This window comes from Mastigoproctus giganteus, chromosome 10 (assembly GCF_048544385.1).
Source record: "Mastigoproctus giganteus isolate SK-2022 chromosome 10, ASM4854438v1, whole genome shotgun sequence".
NCBI lineage: Eukaryota > Metazoa > Arthropoda > Arachnida > Uropygi > Thelyphonidae > Mastigoproctus > Mastigoproctus giganteus.
The window spans coordinates 139,297,625-139,317,551 of NC_143584.1; the positions used below are offsets into that span (position 1 = coordinate 139,297,625).

Here is a 19,927-nt window from a genome sequence, read left to right on the forward strand (position 1 = left end):
GTATGTCTGTATGGTTGCTCATTATTTATACTCATCACAGTCATTAGACCTATAACACACTTCATCCTTCATTTTTGTTATTCCAGTGCATATGTCACACCACACATATGCCAGTGCATATGTCACAACGTTGCACTGGCTACCCATGTCCACTGGACTACTGCCTTAGATTTTATGTGCTTCTTAACTAGGAGCATAACCCTTCCCACTTCCCTGTCCTGTCTGTTTTTTTCTGTAAACATTGTCTTCCAGATATTCAAATTTTGAATCTCCTGTATTATAGATTATAAATTTAGTACAGCAATTTTTATCACTTTACCACTACCCTTTTATACTCAGGCCAAACACTTCTCAAACATTGCACTGACAGGGTTAATCTTTACATTAGTCTACTAAATTATGTATTTAATTTTGTTTCAGTAAACAGTTTTGTGATTTGTTAAGTTTATAATACATATTAATTAAAACAAACAGAACAAATTTGAATGGAATTTATCAATAATTTGAGTTCTCGAATTTTTAATTAAAAAAATTTAAGAATTTAATTATTAAGATTTATTAATAACATATGTTTTTTATTTGCAGAACGTTGTTGTTATCTGGGATGTGCGCAATTTTGAGAAACCTGTATCTTTTTTTATGTGTAATGGTACTATTGAAATGATTATTAAGTTTCTGTTGTTACTTGTAGAATTTTCTGCACTTTGTAATAATTTTTTCACGATATTCTCCATGCTGAAATATTTCCTTAAAATGATATCTGCTGTGTATTTGTCAATTATGTACCATTAGATTTTTTATGGACATTATGAGGAAGTTGCATTTAAGTTATAATATCTCCAAATATGTTCTTCAGAAATGATATATGATAGAGGAATGAGATTTATATAATTTTTAAACATACAGGAATTTTTAAATTTACAGGAATTTATAATTTTTAAACATACAGGAACTCCCCGACTTACGTAAATTCAACTTTATGTAAGTTTTTGCCGGCCGGTGAAAACTGAAAAAAAATATGGAAATGTATTTTGCATCTTAGGGATAAATGGAGGTATTGTGAAAATATCATAATGTGAACCCAATAACATATTGTTTGTTTGTTTTTTTTTTTTTTGTAATTCGTTCCAAGTCTCCTTGAAGTTGAAAATTTTATTATATAGGATGTTTCAAAAGTGATGAACTGTACAGACTACAACATGCAAAAAAAGCCTAGTAAACATGGGTCCTTAAGTGAATCGTCTCCGAGATATTGCACATTTCTAGTTGGGATCCACCACTGACTTGTTTGTTTAGGTTAGGTTATGCTCATTCTCTCCCTTTCCCCTTTCTCAATGCTCTGAGACATAGTAGGCATACTAGTACTTGTCAAAGGATAGTCAACATGGAAAGAGGTTACTGGAACAAAGAGTATATGGACATGCACTTTGTGTATGGTAAAGCCAACGACAGTGCACTTGAGGCTGCACGTTTGTACCAAGAAGCATTTCCCTGCTGAAGGCAGCCCAACAGGCGCACATTTATCAGGGTATATCAACGCCTTAGAGAACACGGGTGCTTCGCACATGGAATACGAGCATGTAGGCCCAGAAGCATAACACCTGATGTTGAGGAAAGGGTGTTAGAAAGAAAAGAACAAAATCCAGGCATTTTGCTCTACAACAGCATGTTCTGAGTCATAGCAGTGTGTGTGGCGAAATTTATATCGGCAATTACTGTACTCCTACCATATTCGGCATGTACAAGGTCTCAGCAATACAGACTACCCTCTCAGGGTGCTCCCATAGTCAGTGGCGGATATTAACAGAAAATGTGCATTATTTCAAAAATGGTTCATTTGCGGTCCAATGTTCGCTGCGACTTTTTTGCTTATTTTACTTTCTACTTTTCACCTTTAAATTATTGACCATCATTTTTGAAACACCCTGTATTACTAAGCTATTTATCTCTCTAAAAGGTCATTTTTATAATGGAAATTGCACTACACTTTCATCATTATCATATGTTCTGTTATAAGAATCAATTTTGAACGCCTTTGTGATATTTTTCTAAAGCACGTTTTTGGAGGTCACCACCAAAAAAACACTAAAAAAAAATTTGCACTTTCCGGTTTATTGGGCTTTGCTTTTCCGTTAGCGAAATCTTTTATAAACGGGTAGTAAACTCGATCTTATTGCATTTGCAATAATCCCGATAACGGGAATTCTATGGGTTTTTATGTTAAAGTATTATGGTGAAATGTGTTCCCCTTCATTGAAATCTTCAGTCATATAAAAAACAAATTTTCAGAAACTTCTCTTCATTCCTATTTACATATTACAATGATGAAGGAAAAAAGGGACCAACGGAAAGTGAAAGTGCTGGCAGTGCCAGGTAACGAAACAAAATTGATGTAGAAATGAAGATGAAAATGATTAAGAAGTACGAAGCAGGACAAAGTTTGTCATCTATTGCAAGGGAATTAGGTCTTGCTGCTTCAACAGTGAATACTATTTTAAGGGACAGTGCACATATAAAAGAACATGTAGTAGTAGTAGTAGTAGTGGCATGTGATGCAAGAAAGCAAGTGTATGAGCTTATGCAGCATCAGCCAAAAAAAAAAAAAACACACCATTCCCTCCAAATGCCTGTCCAGTTCCTCCTTAAATTTATTTAACCTATCAACTTCCACAACGACAGATGGAAGTTTGTTCCAGCAATTAACCACCCACTGGCTAAAGGCAAACTTCCGCACATCTATTCTACATCTGTCTTTTCTCAATTTGAATTTATGCCCCCTTAGGTTCGTAATCTGAACAAGTGGAAGGATCCCATCAGAATTCAGCGTGCTCAATCCATTCAAGGCCTTATACATCTCAATCAGATCACCGCGCAGGTGCCTAGTCTCCAGAAACTGCAACTTGCAGAATTAAGCCTCTCTTGGTAAAAGGATCCCTTCATTTCCCTCACCAATCTTGTTGCCCTTCTCTGTACACATTCAAGCAAATCTATATCCTTCCTAAAATGAGGCCTCCAGACCTGTACACAGTACTCAAGGCGTGGCCTGACCGTTGCCTTATACAGAGAGACAATCACCTCCTTTTCCATGCTAGCAAAATTCCTGTACAGGGTGTCTCAAAAAGATTGCTACAAACGTTTAGGGGAGGTAGGTAACATCTAAAGGAATGTGACTCGCATAGGAAGCGTTACCGTAAGTCGGTACACAGCGCTGTTCATCAGTTAGTGAGTGGGGAAAATTTATGGTTTACTCATTCAAGCAGTACTTGCCGCACGTAGAGCATACATCGATATATGAACTGTGAGCTGGCAAACATGCACCTAGTGTATGGATTAGCAGAGGGCAACGGACAAGCCGCTCAATGTATTTATGGAGAATGCTTCCCAGACAGATATGTACTGGACCACCGTTTGTTTGCGTGTGTGCATCAAAATTTGTGTGATTATGGGTCATTTAGAGGTAACAAGAGTAGTGTGGGCAGACCACGTTCGATGCGAACTCCCGCCATGGAAGAAAGTGTGTTGAATGCCGTCCAGAATGATCCTACTACCGGCACACGTGCCGTTGCCTCTGCCTTAGGAGTGTCTCGTTGCAGTGTACAGCGTGTCTGGCACGATGATTCCTTTCATCTCCAAAGTTCAGTTACTGCTTCCCCAAGATGATCCTGCATTTGTGGCTTTTGCACAGTGGTTTCTCCAAGAAAGTGTTCAAGGCTTGAATTTTGCAGCCTATGTTTTGGTCACGGATGAGGCTTATTTCACTCGGGAAGGCTTATTCAATCAGCACAATGCTCATGTGTGGGCTCACGACAACCCACACAGTGTGCTCCTCCATGCGGCACAACATCATTTTGCAATAAATGTGTGGGCAGGTATGGTCGGTGACTGCTTAGTTGGCCCATACCTGTTACCATCTCGCATGAACTTCGCTAAATATCGGATCTTTCTTGAACAAGTTCTACCAGGGTTACTTGACGATGTTCCAGCAAATGTGAGACGCAACATTTCGTTTCAACATGACTGGGCGCATGCCCATTATGGAATGTGTGTTCGTGACCATTTGAACAGGCGTTTTGGGCATCGATGGATTGGCCATGGTGGACCCATTGCCTGGCTCCCACGCTCACCTGATTTATCGAGCCTTGATTTCTTTCTGTGGGACCCTCAAATCTATTGTGTATGGATGCCTGTGGAGACGGAAATGGATCTCGTGGCGAGACTTGTCTGCACTGCTGCTACTGTCAAAGAAACTCAAGGTGCATCGCATCTCATGGTAGAACCTTCAAGCATCTGTTGTAACATCATGAAATGCATCCATCTTGTATTCCATTGTTAATATTATGTCAAATAAATATTTGGCACTAATTACTGTATTGTGTCATTTCTGCTTCTTGCGCCTCTTCTACTACTTTCCCGTGACGTTTCCGGTTATGGGTTCCTATGTGATTCACATTCCTTTAGATGTTACCTACCTCCCCTAAACGTTTGTACCAATATTTTTGAGACACCCTGTATATCATTGACAAAACCCCATGACCTGCCCTGGCAGCCTGTCTGCATTGCTCAGAAAACTTCATATCTGCCTGCACAATTACTCCCAGGTCTTTCTCATTTTCTACCACCTTAAGTGTAGTACCACACAGTTGGTACGTTTTTCTGGGGTTACTTCTACCCATATGCAGTACTTTCCATTTGTCAAGGTTAAACTTCAGTTGCCACTTCTTAGCCCATCTGCCCAAATTATCTAGATCCTGTTGCAGTAGCACACTGCCATTACTGTCATTAACAACTCTGCAAACCTTTGTATCATCTGCAAACTTTGACACTAAGCCTGATATACCTTCATGAATATCATTGATAAATATACAAAACAACAGAGGACCCAATACCTAACCCTGTGGGACTCCACTAATGACATTAGTCCACGAAGAGCAGCACCCATTAATTACCACCCTCAGTCTTCTCCCACTCAATCCATTTTATCCATTTTAGTCCTTTTATCCATTGTAGCAACTTACCCTTAATACCATTCTGCTCCAATTTGTACAATAGTGTTCCATGCGCAAGTGTCAAAAGCTTTCCTGAAATCCAAATATATGATATCAAAATTATTTTTTGTATCCAGTTCCTTTGTAACCACATCATAATATCCTATCAAATTTGTCAGATAAGACTTTCCCTTAATAAACCCATGCTGTGTCTGAATTATTGCTGCAGTCTTGTCTAGATGATCCTGCAGTGCATCTTTAACCAGTGACTCCATTGTTTTACCCTGAACAGAAGTTAAACTAACTGGTCTGTAATTACTCGTGTCACCCTTCGATCCCCCTTTGTGAATTGGGGATACATTTGCACATATCCAATCCGTGGAGACCGCCCCCGAGTCCAAGGATGCTCTCATAATTATGGCTAAGGGTCTGCTTAGTTTCTTTGCCGCCTCCTTTAATATAACTGGATAGATCCCATTCACCCCAGGTGCCTTTCTTATGTTTAACTTCAACAATTTCTCCTCCACTTCGCTCTCAGTTATTACAAAATCATTACGCACCCTGCTACAATTTGATAACCTTCTGCCATTTTCAAACCTTAATAACTCCTCCTGTGTGAATGTAGATGCAAAATACTCATTCAGTTTGTTTGTTATCTGAGCAGAATCATCAACAGTCGAACCATCGATATCAATGTTAAAGGATCAATGTATTTAAAATCAGCAGTGATCACAAAACAGTGTTTAGGTGCTATATCGAAGATGTAAAAGCTATTAATAATATGGATGGAAAATCAGATTCAGAAGCAAGTGCCCCTGAGTCCAATGGCCATTCAAGCAAAAGCAAGAAGTATTTATGAAGATATTTAGGATAAGTACAGCGAACCCCAAACCAAGTTCATTGCAAACAACGGGTGGTGTAATAGGTTTAAGCATCGTGCTGGTTTCCACAACGTTAACATATGCAGTGAAGTCGCCAGTGCCGATTCTTCAGCTGCAGAGAAATTTTGTTATGTGTTGGAAAAAATTAGTGATGAAGGCAGCTATTCAATGCTACAAATTTTTAACGTTGACCAGACTGCTCTGTATAGGGAAAAAATGCCAGATCAAACATACATTGCCAAAGAGCAAAATACAATGCCAGGTTTCAAGGCTTCAAAAGATAGGGCCATGCTCTTGCTTGGGGCTAATGCAGCGGGAGATTACAGATTAATACCACTGTTTCTGTACCATTCTGGAAATCCTCGTGCATTTATGGGCATCAATAAAGCCACCCTGCCTGTTCATTTCCAATCGAACCAGAGAGCATGGAAAACAATATCTCTCTTTGAGGATTGGTTTAAATGCTGCTGCTATGTTTCCGAGGTTGAAAAATATTGTAAAGACAACGATGTTTCTTTCAAGATTTTGCTTCTATTAGATAATGATCCTGGACATCCTACACATCCAGATGATTTCAATTCAAACGTGAGAGTCATATTTCTTCCGCCAAACACGACTTCACTCATCCAACCTATAGATCAGGGTGTTATTTCAAATTTAAAAGCATACTATTTACGCACATTTGCTCAGGCATTGTCTGCAGTAGACAGTGAGAAAAATTTTATGATAAGAGGCTTTTGGAAATCTTACAATATTTGCAACACCATCAGACCCCGGGTGCCAAGTGTTCCGTGGCCAAGCGATTATAATGCGTTTCATAAAGCGATCTTTTCAAAGAGCCTTTTGCCATATAGAGATTCTTTTTTTGTTCTGATTACTGTTTTCCTCATTTTCTACTCGAGTAGCTCTTTGACACTACAGGAAGTAGGCAAAGGCTCAGAAAAGAAAGACACCTTTCTGTTTCTTTTTCATATCTCTCACTATCACAACTAACAGCCACTTGGCCACCTCGTGGCACTGCTCTTGCCTCTCTGTGGTGGGGCTAGTAACCTGGGTGGTAAAGACAAACCCACAGGGCCAAAAGGGAGCCATCATGGATAAAAATTCTTATCCACTCTTAGAGCCTATGAGCTCAAGACTTGAAACTTACATTGACTATGACACCAATCATGACTTAGGTAATGACAATGCAAAGAGACAGAAGACAAATCAGATGGAGCAACCCTGCCCATCATTTTTAATTTTCCACTCGCTCACTGGTCAGCCTATGAGCAGACTGTCTCCCTTCGTTATACAAAAACATCTGGAAGGTTTTGCTGGATCTCCTAAGTTATTAGTGGAAACTATGAACCACAGGCATTCGGAGAAGCTTTTACAGCTTTCAAACTTTGCTGGCATTCCAGTAAAAATATCTGCTCATGCAACCCTAAATTCATCTAAGGGTGCCATATCCAGTTGGGACCTTTTACATGTTACAGAGGAGGAAATAACTCAAGAACTGCAGGGACAAAATCTAATTCAAGCAAAATGTATAATGTCTAAAAAAGAATTAACTTATACCAACCAAAAATATTATTCTCACCTTCGATACATCCAACTTGCCCTCCTCTGTAAAAGCAGGTTATTTACTTTGCCGCATTCGTCCCTACATCCCCAATCCTTTACGATGCTACAAATGCCAAACGTATGGCCACTCACAAACTGTATGCAGAGGAGTTCCTGTCTGCCCTAACTGTGGGTCCTCAGATCACATACAAAGTGACTATACAACCACAAAAATGACCTGCCCAAATTTTGCAATTTGGGCAGGTCATTTTTGTCTTGGTCTTGGAATATGCAGGATGATCACCTTTGCAGGTGATCATCCTGCATATTCCAAGACGTGAAAAATGGAAAACTGAGAAAACAATAGTAAAATAAAAGGTTGAGAACAAAGTAAGTTACCAAGAAGTGAGAAAACTAGTTGTACCTCCTGTAAACAAAAATGTAACGTATGCCAATGCCGTAAAAAAGTATCAAACAGTCTTCACTCAAACCGATGTCACAGTTCCCACTAATAAATCAGTTTCTGACTGGACTAGAAATATCCTCTCTGAACAACAACCAAGTATACGTAAGCAACAACCCAAATTCTTAGATCAGGCAAATAATACTCCTCTGACAATACCAGCGGCATCTCCTACTTCAAAAGGTCGCCTCCGTAGCCAGGTGGGAAGGAGCAGCAGTGCGTAGCACATGCTTCTTGATTGGACCGGGGTTCGAGCCCATCACCACCAAATATGGAGGATGCGGAAAGGTCAGGAAATGACCACCGCATATTCTCGGAGCAATATGCCCTTAGTTGCTAATGCTCCTAAAAACCAAAAAACAACAACAACAACATCCTACTTCAAAGAGTGCAGAGTGCTACCACATCCCATATTACAAACTCAAATGCAATTAAAAAATATCCAGGACACAACCATGGACACAGATGGCACATTAATACAGGAAGATCCTGTTTTAGAAATCTATGCTGAAGAAGAAATGGACATTGGCCGGTCAGTTTTCTCCAAAAAAGATAAAAACTGGAACGTAATAAGCCAGTCACCTTTATAAACAGTCAGATACAGCTCCATCAATTAAACACAAATAATGCCTTGTATTTTACAATGGAACTGCAGAGATTTTCGTTGCAACACAGATGACATCCATCACCTAATTAACATTTTAGGTGACAGAGACAACATGTCTGACGTTTTTAATTTTTTACACTCGATCAATTTATACACAAAGATTTAAGTTTATATTTTATACCTTTTATATAACCTTTAATGTTAAACATAGTATCATATTTACTTTTTTGACATGGTAGCCTGTTTTAAGGCTGACCAATATTTTTGTATTGGTTTTATTTTTGATTTGGCGCATTATGGCCACAGCTGCCAATGCGCCATTAAAAACCAAACCAAATCACCTAATTAACCGATATTCTCCAGTTGCTCTTTGTCTTCACGAAACTTACCTAACCTTGCAAATTTCTCCTTTGATAAAGAACTATTGCCTTTATCAAAGAGATTGTAATACAACTAATGCTGCTCATGGTGGTGTGGCAATCCTAATAAATTCAAAAATCCTGAATAAACATATTCCACTTCAAACTGAAATAGAAGCTGTTGCTGTTCATATAACTCTCCATATTGCAATAACGCTAGTTTCAATCTACCTACAACCAAACCATACTTACTGTTTAAAAGATTCGAAGAACTCTTTATACAGATACCTCCACCTCTCTGTATATTAGGGGACTTTAATGGGCACAACCCCTTATGGGGCTCTTCTAAATTAGATAGATGGGGTCGACTCATTAAAAGCTTTTTAGATGCACTAAATCTCATCTTACTGGAGCACACACTCACATTCAGCTCCCAACTGGACAAATCTCGGCAATAGATCTCTCCTCTGACAATACCCATGACTACCAAATACGGAGGATGCAGAAAGGTCAGGGAATGACCACCACATATCCCCAGAGCAATATGGCCTTAGTTGCTAATGCTCCTAAAAACCAAATAACAACAAATAACAGATCTCTCCATTTGTTCTCCAGTACTGGCCCCGACCATAGAGTGGTATGGTGTTAATGATCCTATGGGTAGTGATCACTTCCCAATTGTATGCAACATATTAATAGCACAGACTCCTCTAACTCAACCCTGCAGGAAATGGAAATTTGTCCGAGCAAACTGGGCAAAATTCCTTTGATGAGGAAAAAATCCGTCTCCAGCCTATTGATGATGTGACGGATTACATCACGTCACATCTCCTAAATGTGGCCAAAGACACAATACCACTATCACATCCCCCTGGCTGAAAACATTATAATTATTGGTGAAATGAGGAATGCACAATAGCAAAAAAAAAAGCAAAAAATAAAGCCTGGAATTTGTTTCAGTTTCGGCAATATCCAACCACAACCAATCTGATAAATTATAAAAAATTAAGGGCACAAAAGCACGTTTCATACAAAGGCAAACCAAGAAAGAATCCTGGACCCACTTTGCATCCAGCATCAATAGAAGCACTGACAGCAAAATAATTTGGAAAAAAATTAGACGGCTATCGGGTAAGTTTCCACCCATACCATCTCCAATCCTCTCCTGGAATGGGCGAGATCTATCAAGTTCCTTGGATATAGCAAATGCTTTGGGAAATATCTTTGCTGAAGTATCAGCAGCATCTGCTTATACTACATCTTTCCAGCGAATTAAAACAGTAAAGAACAGCATACTATTAACTTCCAAACTACTCGCAGTCTACCGTATAACAAACTGCTGCAATATTCTGAACTTTTGCATGCCATTAAAACAGCCCATGGTGGTGCTGCCGGACCAGATGGGATCTATTATGTCATGCTGCAACATCTTGATGACAAAGCTTTGTGTCTCCTTCTGCTCTTTTGCAGCCGCATTTTTTTTTAAATGTTTATCCAGCTTCTTGGCATCATTCTATTGTTTTGGCATTCCTAAAGTCTGGAAAAGATCCATCCAACCCCCATAGCTATAGACCAATATCTCTATCAAGCTGCCTCAGCAAAATCCTTGAAAAAGTTGTCCACAGTAGACTTGTCCGGATCATTGAGTCAGAACATCTAATGAGCCATAGTCAACACGGCTTTCGAAAAAACAGGTTATGCTTGGATCTCATGGTCAAGGCTGAATTTTTAATTCGGAATGCTTTCGTTAAGCACGAACATCTAGTATTGGTTTCAATAGATATAGAGAAGACATTTGACACCACATTGCAGCATGGCATGCGTAGTTATCTTTACACTCTTGGTCTTACAGGGCAACCTTCCCAAATTTGTTCAGAATTTTCTACATTTTAGATTGTTCCAAGTGAGATACCAATGCAACTTTCATTCAGGAAGAAGGTGTTCCACAGGGATCAGTATTGAGTGCCACTCTTTTTGCTCTTAGAATCAATTCCATCACTAAACAGCTTACAACCACAATTGAGACTTACCTTTATGCAGATGACCTTTCCATCTCCTACCATTCCCAAAACATGAGATCTATTGAAAGACACCTTCAGATATCACTAAATAAAATACAACAATGGACCAGCCTCAACGGCTACTGACTCTCTCAGCAGAAAACAGTTGCAATCCGTTTTTATAGACAACGAAAACTTCATTCGGATCCTGAACTCCAAAATTTCAATGTCTCCATCCCAGTCACTACTAACATCAGATTTCTAGGATTAATTCTCAACAACAAATTAAATTTCTTAGACCATATTAAAAATGTACGTACTTCCTGTATAAAAAAGTTAAATGTATTTAGAACTTTATCCTCCCTAACATGGGGTGCAGATCGCACCTCCCTGCTTCAGTTATTCAGGGCATTAATCAGATCCCGTCTTGATTATGGTGCTCCTGTCTGTGGTTCTGCCAGAGCAAGTGCTTGATCCAGTTCAACACAGCGCCTTGAGGATTGCACTTGGTGCATTCAGAATATCACCAGCTCATAGCCTCTACATTGACACTCATGAGCCGCCACTAACATTACGTAGGAAAACATTGTTACTGAAGTATGCTGTCAAAATACAAAGTTGTTCCTCGCATCCCATTCAGCCATATCTATTCAATATGCCACTAAAAAACTTCTACAGAAATAAACCTAGCGTAGTAAAACCAGCTGGTCTTCGCCTCCTATAACTGATGCAGGTTTGGAATATTTCCAGTTGTTCTGTACAACAGGTAGTAAATTTCGCTCATCCACCATGGAGTTCTGCCATTCTACCGACTTGTGACACTTACCCCTGCCAGTGGGGAAAGAATATTCTACAAGCATCAAATACCAGACAACTTCATGCAGTTCACACTCATAGATATATTGATTTTTCCCCAATTTATACGGATGGCTCTAAATCCAACTCAAACGTTGGAGCAGCCATGGTGTTTCCAAACACCACTTTTTCAGCATCCCTTCCACTTGAATTCAGTATTTTCTCGGCAGAATTATATGCAATTAAACTAGCCTTAGAAAAGATCTGTTCTAACTCTTCATTAAAATTTGTTATTTACACCGATTCCCTCAGCTCAATTATGGCATTATGTAACTCTTCATATAAAGTTCACCCTGTTCTAAATGAAATTAGATTATTACTGCAGAATGAAAAGTGCCACCAACTGGTCACCTTCTGCTGGATTCTGGAATTTCTGGTAATGAACTGTGCAATAAAGATGCAAAAATCCAACTACCTTAGATTTAACAAATGTCCCAGCATCAGACTATTCACAAATCATTCATGGTGCATGTCTAACAGAATGGACAGCACTCTGGCATTCTCAAACAAATAATAAACTTTTTCAATTTAAACAGGATCCTAAAATTTGGTGTTCCGGTATCCGTACATCAAGAAGAGAAGAAATAGTCCGTTCAAGAGCAAGAATAGGTCATACTCATTTAACTCACCTCATTTACTCACCGGAGATGAATCACCCCAGTGTCCACATTGTTCTGTAAATCTGACTGTTAAACACATTCTCATTGAATGCCCATACTATAAACAAGACAGAAATACAACCCTGCTATCATTGGTTAGCCTTCGGAAACCAATAACTCTAGAGAATGTCATTGGTGACAGTGCAAATATTCCTGAATTTTTCAACTTTCTGAAGCAAATTGGAGTCTTTTATTATTTCTGATTTCAGCCTTTTCTCGACATTGCAAGAATTTCTCATATATTCATATAATAACTGGACAGATGCATTATAGCCAAAGCAGCTTATGCACCATCAAACCCCCCACAACAACAACAATGCCATCATAAACATTAATAAGGCCTGGGCGGAAATTACTAAAAGTTGTTTAGAAGGTGCATAGAAGAAAATATGCCCACAGCATGTAAAAGGCATTGAAGGGTTTGAAAAAGACGAATCATATGAAGAGGTTACAGATAAGATTGTAAAGGTTGCAGAGCTTCTTCAGTCGGAGGTTGTTGCCAAAGATGTGGAAGAGTTAATATAGGAAGAAGAGAAGGAATTATCTAATGAAGAACTTATTGACTTGCAGGCAGTGATAGTGAAAGGAGAAAATGCTAACGAAGCTTAAGATGAACCAAACGAGTAGCCGAGATGCTTCATCACCAGAGAGATGGTCATGGCATTTCGTGAAATTGCATTGGCAATGGCAAGGTTTGAAAATATGAATCCTGACAGTAAACAATTCTTAAAAGTTAACAGAGGGGTGAATGATATGCTTGCTTGCTACATAAAAAAAAAAAAAAAAAAAGCCACCATCCTGTCATCCATTAATATGTTCTTTCATAAGGTTGAGTGGTCAACCCTCAACCTCCGCAGCAGCTTACGTATTAGCTGTAGACATCGATTCTAACAATGATGCTCGAGAGGTAAAACTTATGGACGTTATGTCTGTCTCCTCTCTTTTTTTGTAATTTCGAAATTTTTTTTAAATTTCACGCTTTTGTAATTTTTCTTGCGCATGAGATAAAAAAATTGAAAAAATACAATAAATCATTTTATTCAGATGTTCGTGAACTTTTTTTTTTTTTTTGATTCAATCAATTCAGTGAGCACAGTTGCAAGTGCTGCTCAAGCATGAGGGAATTTCCGACTTACGTAGTGTTCTGTGGAATGCAACCCTTAGGTTAATCGGGGAGTGGCTGTAATCCCCAAGCTATGAAGACTGCACCAAAGCATTCTTTAAGGATGTGTTTAGTCCAGTAATAAATGCTAGATGCTGCTCTGCTTAGAAATGTTCTGCCACAAGGGAAATCTTTCATAATCAGACACAACCAGAAGTCACTTAAATGGAAGTCTACTAAGTGTGAGAAGAGCTCAGATTTTTTTTTTCCCTAAAAAATTGTTGCATCTGAACAGCACAGTGGGGTGGAGTAATTGCCACTGTGGAAGCAAACCAGTTTTGTGAGGTGTGGGCATTACTGCTGCAAAGCTTCAAGTAATTTGCCTCCTCACACAAAAATGTAGTGTGTGAGGTGAGGATGATGCAATCAGCATCCTATAAAATAATATTATTTTATTTTATAATTATTTTTTTTAATTTGTAATGTGTAATAAAAATAATATTGAACATTGTGGCTAAAAATCAAATTACAAATTTTGCCAGCAAGAGATAATGGACCAGAATTATTTGAGTAAGTCATGCATGAGCTAAATAATGATATCACATATGTGATAAGCAGGAAGGAAGAGTGAAAAAGGAAGAGAGAAATGTCAGCTATGGGTCACTTGTAGTTATGAAATATGCATGTAATTATTTAAAGTAATTAATTGCATCTGTGGATGTAGTGAGTACTTTGATGTGCTGTTTAAGACTTTCTATGCTCCACTAACAAAGAGTACCATCATTTGAAGAATACTCTAATTCTGCAACCCAAAGGTTCATTTAGGCTGTGGTCCTGTGCTGGCCACTGCATTACTCGATGTTATTTTCTTCAAATCAACATTTACAATCCTTGATTAGTACCATGGAATGATGTGAAGTGTAAGGGGCGTTTTCATAAAATTGGCACATCGTAGGGCACACAGAATTGCCCAGAACATTATCTCATACTTATATAGCATGTGGCATTTAGGATTTCCTGCACTCTGACAAATGGGCCTAATCCATACTGCAGTTGCCTCACTCCCAGACTGTGGCACCTGCTCCTCCTAACTTCATAGTTATGATACACTTCAGTAGTAAGCATTTTCCAGGCATCCTTCACATTCAAACATATCATTCAGTTTGGAAGAGTGTAGAATAACTCGTTGCACCACAAGGCCAATTTTCATTTATCTGCAGTTCAGGTGTGGTTTGCCTTGCTCTATGCCAGTCGACAGTACACATTTTATTTTGTTATCCAAGGCTTGTGGGCTGTAGTCCTTCTATGAAAATTCATGACATGGAACTCATTGTCATGGTGTCATTGTCAGTGTGGAAATAAATACCTGGGAACACTGACAGCCAGGTTTGGCTGTAAGTGTTCCCATGATGCATATCAAAACTTCAATTTTCTTAATCTGATGATGAAGTGGGGTAGCCTGCTGTCACAAGGCATGTCAGCTCCTCTCAGTAAATATTTTACACTTGCCTGCTTGTTTGATGGGCTCGCTACCACTTTTAGGACTTCTTCAGCACAGTAAGTGACCTGGGGATGTATAATTCCAGCAATATTGTACACAGACATTTTCCTCTCAACATTGAACACTCATTCCCTTCTGAAACTCTGTTAGTTATTTCTGTTTATGCATCATTCTGCACATACACATTTGAAATGAATTGCAAACCAACCACTTTTATAAACTGAAATATTTGTGTATTTCACAACTGCATGCAATTTCCTGTAACCAGAAAGGTGTTCCATGGCAGTTTCTTTTCAAGATTTGACAGAACAAGATAAGAATATACATTGCAGCCTTCGTAAACATGAATTTAAAAAACATAAAATCGCATTTTCTTTCATCAATGACTTATTGCTTAGAACTTTTTTCAGCTGTTGCATCCACCTACCAACAAAGATTGTTCCTTGTGGAATGAAAGATACCGATGTGGTTTCCCACATAAATATTCAGATAATGATGTATGATGACCTAAATTGAGCATCCCTGTTTAACATAATTTAAGTGAAAGCATTAACAACCTCTAATAACATAGGCCTGCAGCAATTTTTGGATTCTTTAGAATTTTACGTGTCTTATAGTAAATTTTTCACTCTGAATCCAATGGCAGTAATCATTTTTTGTCTATTGCTCATCAGTTTTTAAGAAATGCTCAATGCTGTTGGATAATTTCATGTAATTTCTTGTAAATTTGTATGAAGATATTATTTACAATCAAAATAATTTAAAATGTTCTGACCCACTGTTTGTATGATAATAAATATAAACATCAAGCACTTTCCTTAAACACTTTTACTTAATCTGTTGAGAAATTTGGTCAGTGTTTTAAGGGAATGAATTCCTTCATGGTTATTGCCAATCATGTGCAAAAGGAGAATATTCTAGAAAGGGATAGAATATAATTTGAGATTGTGTATTAATAGATGGCATTGCATAAACACACGGCACCTCTGTAGCCAGGTGGGAAGGAGCAGCAGTGCATAGCACACGCTTCTTGATTAGACCGGGGTTTGAGCCCGTCACCACCAAATATGGAGGATGCGGAAAGGTCAGGGAATGACCACCACACTGGAGCAATATGGCCTTAGTTGCTAATGCTCCTAAAAACCAAACACCATAAACACACGTCCAAGTGTTGTTTTTTTGTGTAGTTTGTCTTTCCTTGAATGTTTCAGTTTATGTAAAATATAAATAACATATCATTAAGGTGTTGTAAAAATGGTGGAAGTCAATTATCATACTTGTGTTGAAGCATTATGTAAATGGACCCAAGATAAGAAGAAATCTGTGTCTTTTGGTGTTAGTATGGTTTGGGACAAACCCAGGAGATGTGAAAAAGTTGTTACTTTTGCTTATGTAATGTGCAGGACACTAAGAACAAAAAGTAAACAGTATACCTCAATTTTCTGTTGGCAACAGGAACCACAAAACATAGACTGGATATACCTTACCTCCTCCACCAAAGGAACTTGTTTTGAATTTCTTCTAGTTCTGATTTGGAATTAGAGAGAGAGAGATGACAATACAGACTTCTTTTAGCCAGAAAGTTTCCACTGTGGTCAAAGTGAATTAAACACCTAGCCAAGGGTTTAAGTTTTTCAGAGGAATTGACAGAACTTTTAGCATCTAGACTGTGTGAAGAAAACTTGCTTGCTTCTGGAACTTCATTTTTCTGGTACAGAAATGTAAGACAGGCTTTCTGCCCTTGTTTTTGTCAAGAAAAATTGCTTATTAGTTGTAACACTATTTCTGGATTAGTAACCAAATTAGAAACTAGAATTTATCAAGCAGGTAACTGGAGATTGTTCATCCATTCTTCTAAGAGGATGAACAATCCATTCTTCAACAATCCAAGCTTGAAAGGAGCCATAATTATGAGAGTATTCTTGGAATCAGAAGTGTTTGCACATCTCCAATCGTTATAGAAAGGAGAGGTGCAAATATCTCTTCTATTCACAAGGAGGAGGGGAATCAGAGGGCAGAGTGAGTAATTGTAGCCCTGTAAGCCTGACTCTTGTTCAAGAGAAAATAACAGTCAAGGATTAAAGAAATATTGCAAATCATCTTGTTTGATACCAGTCTCATTAACTGTTTTGATACAGTAAAAAATGAACTGGATGCAAAAAAATAATTATGAAAAATTACTGCTATGGATAAAGGAATGGTTGAGTTGCAGAAGGCCAGTTAGGTGTTACCATGTTTTGTGAAGGTGGTGGAGGATAAAGACACATCTATGAGTAATTGTATAGTCTGACATGAAGGTTTTAAAGCAGTGCACACAAGATGCTAGAGCAGCTCATGGGATTTTGTCAGTGTTATACAGGAATTTTGCTAGCAGGGACAAGGAGTTGATTATCTCATTGTGTTAGGCATTGGTTAGGCTGCTTCTTGAGTACTGCATACAGGTCTAGAAGTTTCATTTTAAGAAGGATGTAGATCTGTTGGAATGTGTGCAGAGAAGAGCAACATCATTAGCCAAGGATGCAAAAGGTCTATTACATTGAAAAGCTTCAGTTCTGCAATTTGCAATATTTGATGACTAAGCATCTCTGTGGAGGCCTCCCCCTTCTCTCTCTCTCTTTCTCAGTTGGACAACAAACATAACATACATTAGACAACATAAACTTAAATTGCAAAGGAATGGCTGTAGGATGGATGTGCAAAATTTTACTTTCATCCAAAAAGTAATTGATTGTTGGAACAAACTTTCATCTGATGTTATGGAGGTGGATAGTTTGAGTAAATTTAAGGAAGAATTAGACAAATTATTAGAGGGGACGGACAGATGAGGTGAATTTTTTTTTTTCCTGATGCTGTATAATCTTGCCTTCTTGCATTATTTGTCATTACTAATACTAATAATGCAGTATCCCTCATATAACATCTTATGAACACTCAACCCATCCTGTATGAATTCATAAAACTTCCTTTGGCATCATAGGAAACTTTCAGCCAATCTTACTCTTGCTTTTGACCTTGTGAAACATTTAAAACATTGCTCTGTGGTTCATACAGAAGCACCCAGCTTTCATCTTTGAACACCATTTTATTCTGAATGTGGTGTCACTATTGGCTTTCACATTGACATTACTACAGATTATCATCTGTGCCTCTGAAACACTGCGCACAAATTCTGTTACATATTCAAATCTTCCTCGAGGTTTAATGAATCAAAACTTGTTGGCAGTTCTTAGTTGTGTGCAGCCATGATTAATTTTCTGTAGTTGTGTATTCTTTAGCCTGAATGGACCTGTCAGTCACTCAGCTTGTTATAAATCTTCCTCGAGGTTTAATGAATCAAAACTTGTTGGCAGTTCTTAGTTGTGTGCAGCCATGATTAATTTTCTGTAGTTGTGTATTCTTTAGCCTGAATGGACCTGTCAGTCACTCAGCTTGTTATATAACCTTACTTCCTATTACAATGTCTAGAATTAGATTTTGATGATGCTTAGCAAAAAAATAAATAAATAAAGTTATATATATTTTTTCTCTTTTTCACCGAAAATCAAATGCATGTGGCTGTACAACCATTCTTGTCAATAGAAAAACACAGATTCACACAGCTGGCAAATTGTGACAGTAGTCCAAGGTTTCTACAAAAAGGATTGAAAGGTTTTTAAATTTATTTATATATTTAAATTTAATTTCCATATTCATGGTATCACCTCAGGCTGTTGGCTTCAGAATTTGAAGCAGTGTTTAACTTTCCTGTTGTTAAGCAAGTGTGGTGTCTAACTTTCATTGCCAACAGAGATTTTAGGAGCATTAAGTTAACTTATACCACAAAGTCTACAATCACGGAGCTCAAGGTTTCTACTCAGTTTACATTTTTGCAAAGTAATTGTGAATCTCTAATCTATGAGGTCATGCCAGAGTATTAAGCAGATCTAAATACATTACTGGTGTATTTAGACTAACTTATAAAAAACTAACTTTTATATAAAAAAAACTATATTTTATATAAAAATATTTTGCAAGCCTAGAACATAAACCCCTGCTATTTGGATTTACAGTTCACAGATATGTTTGGGAACATAATTTCCACAAACAGTACACAACAAATAGATAGGGTGCCTATCTTTTGAACCATCCCTTGTCAAAATATATATAGAGGAATCTGAAATATAATTTAATAGAATTGCATTATAAAAAACAAACAGGTTAAAAATTTAAATATAAATTGATTTACTTTCAATAAATTATAAAATAGCTAAAGCTGTTTGACCTAGTTGATATTATTAAAAGCCAAAAGTATTTTAATTAATGTTGACTGTGTTATCACTGAAACTTCTTATTCTTGTTTCTCAGATAACTTTGATTTCACCCTGTGTTGCTGCTGTGGCATATATTAACGCCCAAATATATATAAGCTCAGTAATGCTGATTAAAATGTAGAATAAAAATTATAGTGAACCTTGACAGATTTTCAGGTTGTTACACATAGTGAAGTTAAGCCAATTACCAAACTGTCATGGTGTCCAACAAGGTTAGTGTTTGTGTAGAATTGAGAGTTAATATTTAACTCAGTTCAAATTGTAAATTGCATTAATATTTTTTGATAAGTCATACTTACAGTATTGGAAATATTTTCAAGGAATGGTTTTAAAGCTATTAAAATAATGTTAAATTCTTAAATTAATAACATGCTTATTAATATACAGGACCATCATAATTAATTTAGTCTAAAAATATGTAAATATTTTGATATAAATGTTTAAATCTACATAAAGAATCCTTGAAGCACAGCAATAAAACTTGTATCTACATACATGTTTTATTGCTGTGTTTCATGGGAATGGAACACAGACAAATAAGGAACACCTTAATCAGTATTATGCTGATTAATTATATATATATATATATATATTACCGAAAACACTATCAAAAATAAACAATATATGTTATGATTCACATATAAGGAATAGGTGGTTGAT

At 37.5% G+C, this 19,927-nt stretch overlaps 1 protein-coding gene across 4 annotated transcripts in view; it reads left to right on the forward strand.

The window, feature by feature from the left end:
• Window positions 1-19,927, forward strand: part of mio (GATOR complex protein mio) — a 294,475-nt gene that overhangs the window by 149,037 nt on the left and 125,511 nt on the right. For all 4 annotated transcript variants that reach the window (XM_090384080.1, XM_090384081.1, XM_090384083.1 and 1 more), the window contains 2 exons: window positions 586-627; window positions 19,424-19,479. In XM_090384080.1, coding sequence (XP_090240206.1) covers window positions 586-627; window positions 19,424-19,479 — 98 coding nt within the window. The remainder of the gene's footprint in view (window positions 1-585; window positions 628-19,423; window positions 19,480-19,927) is intronic.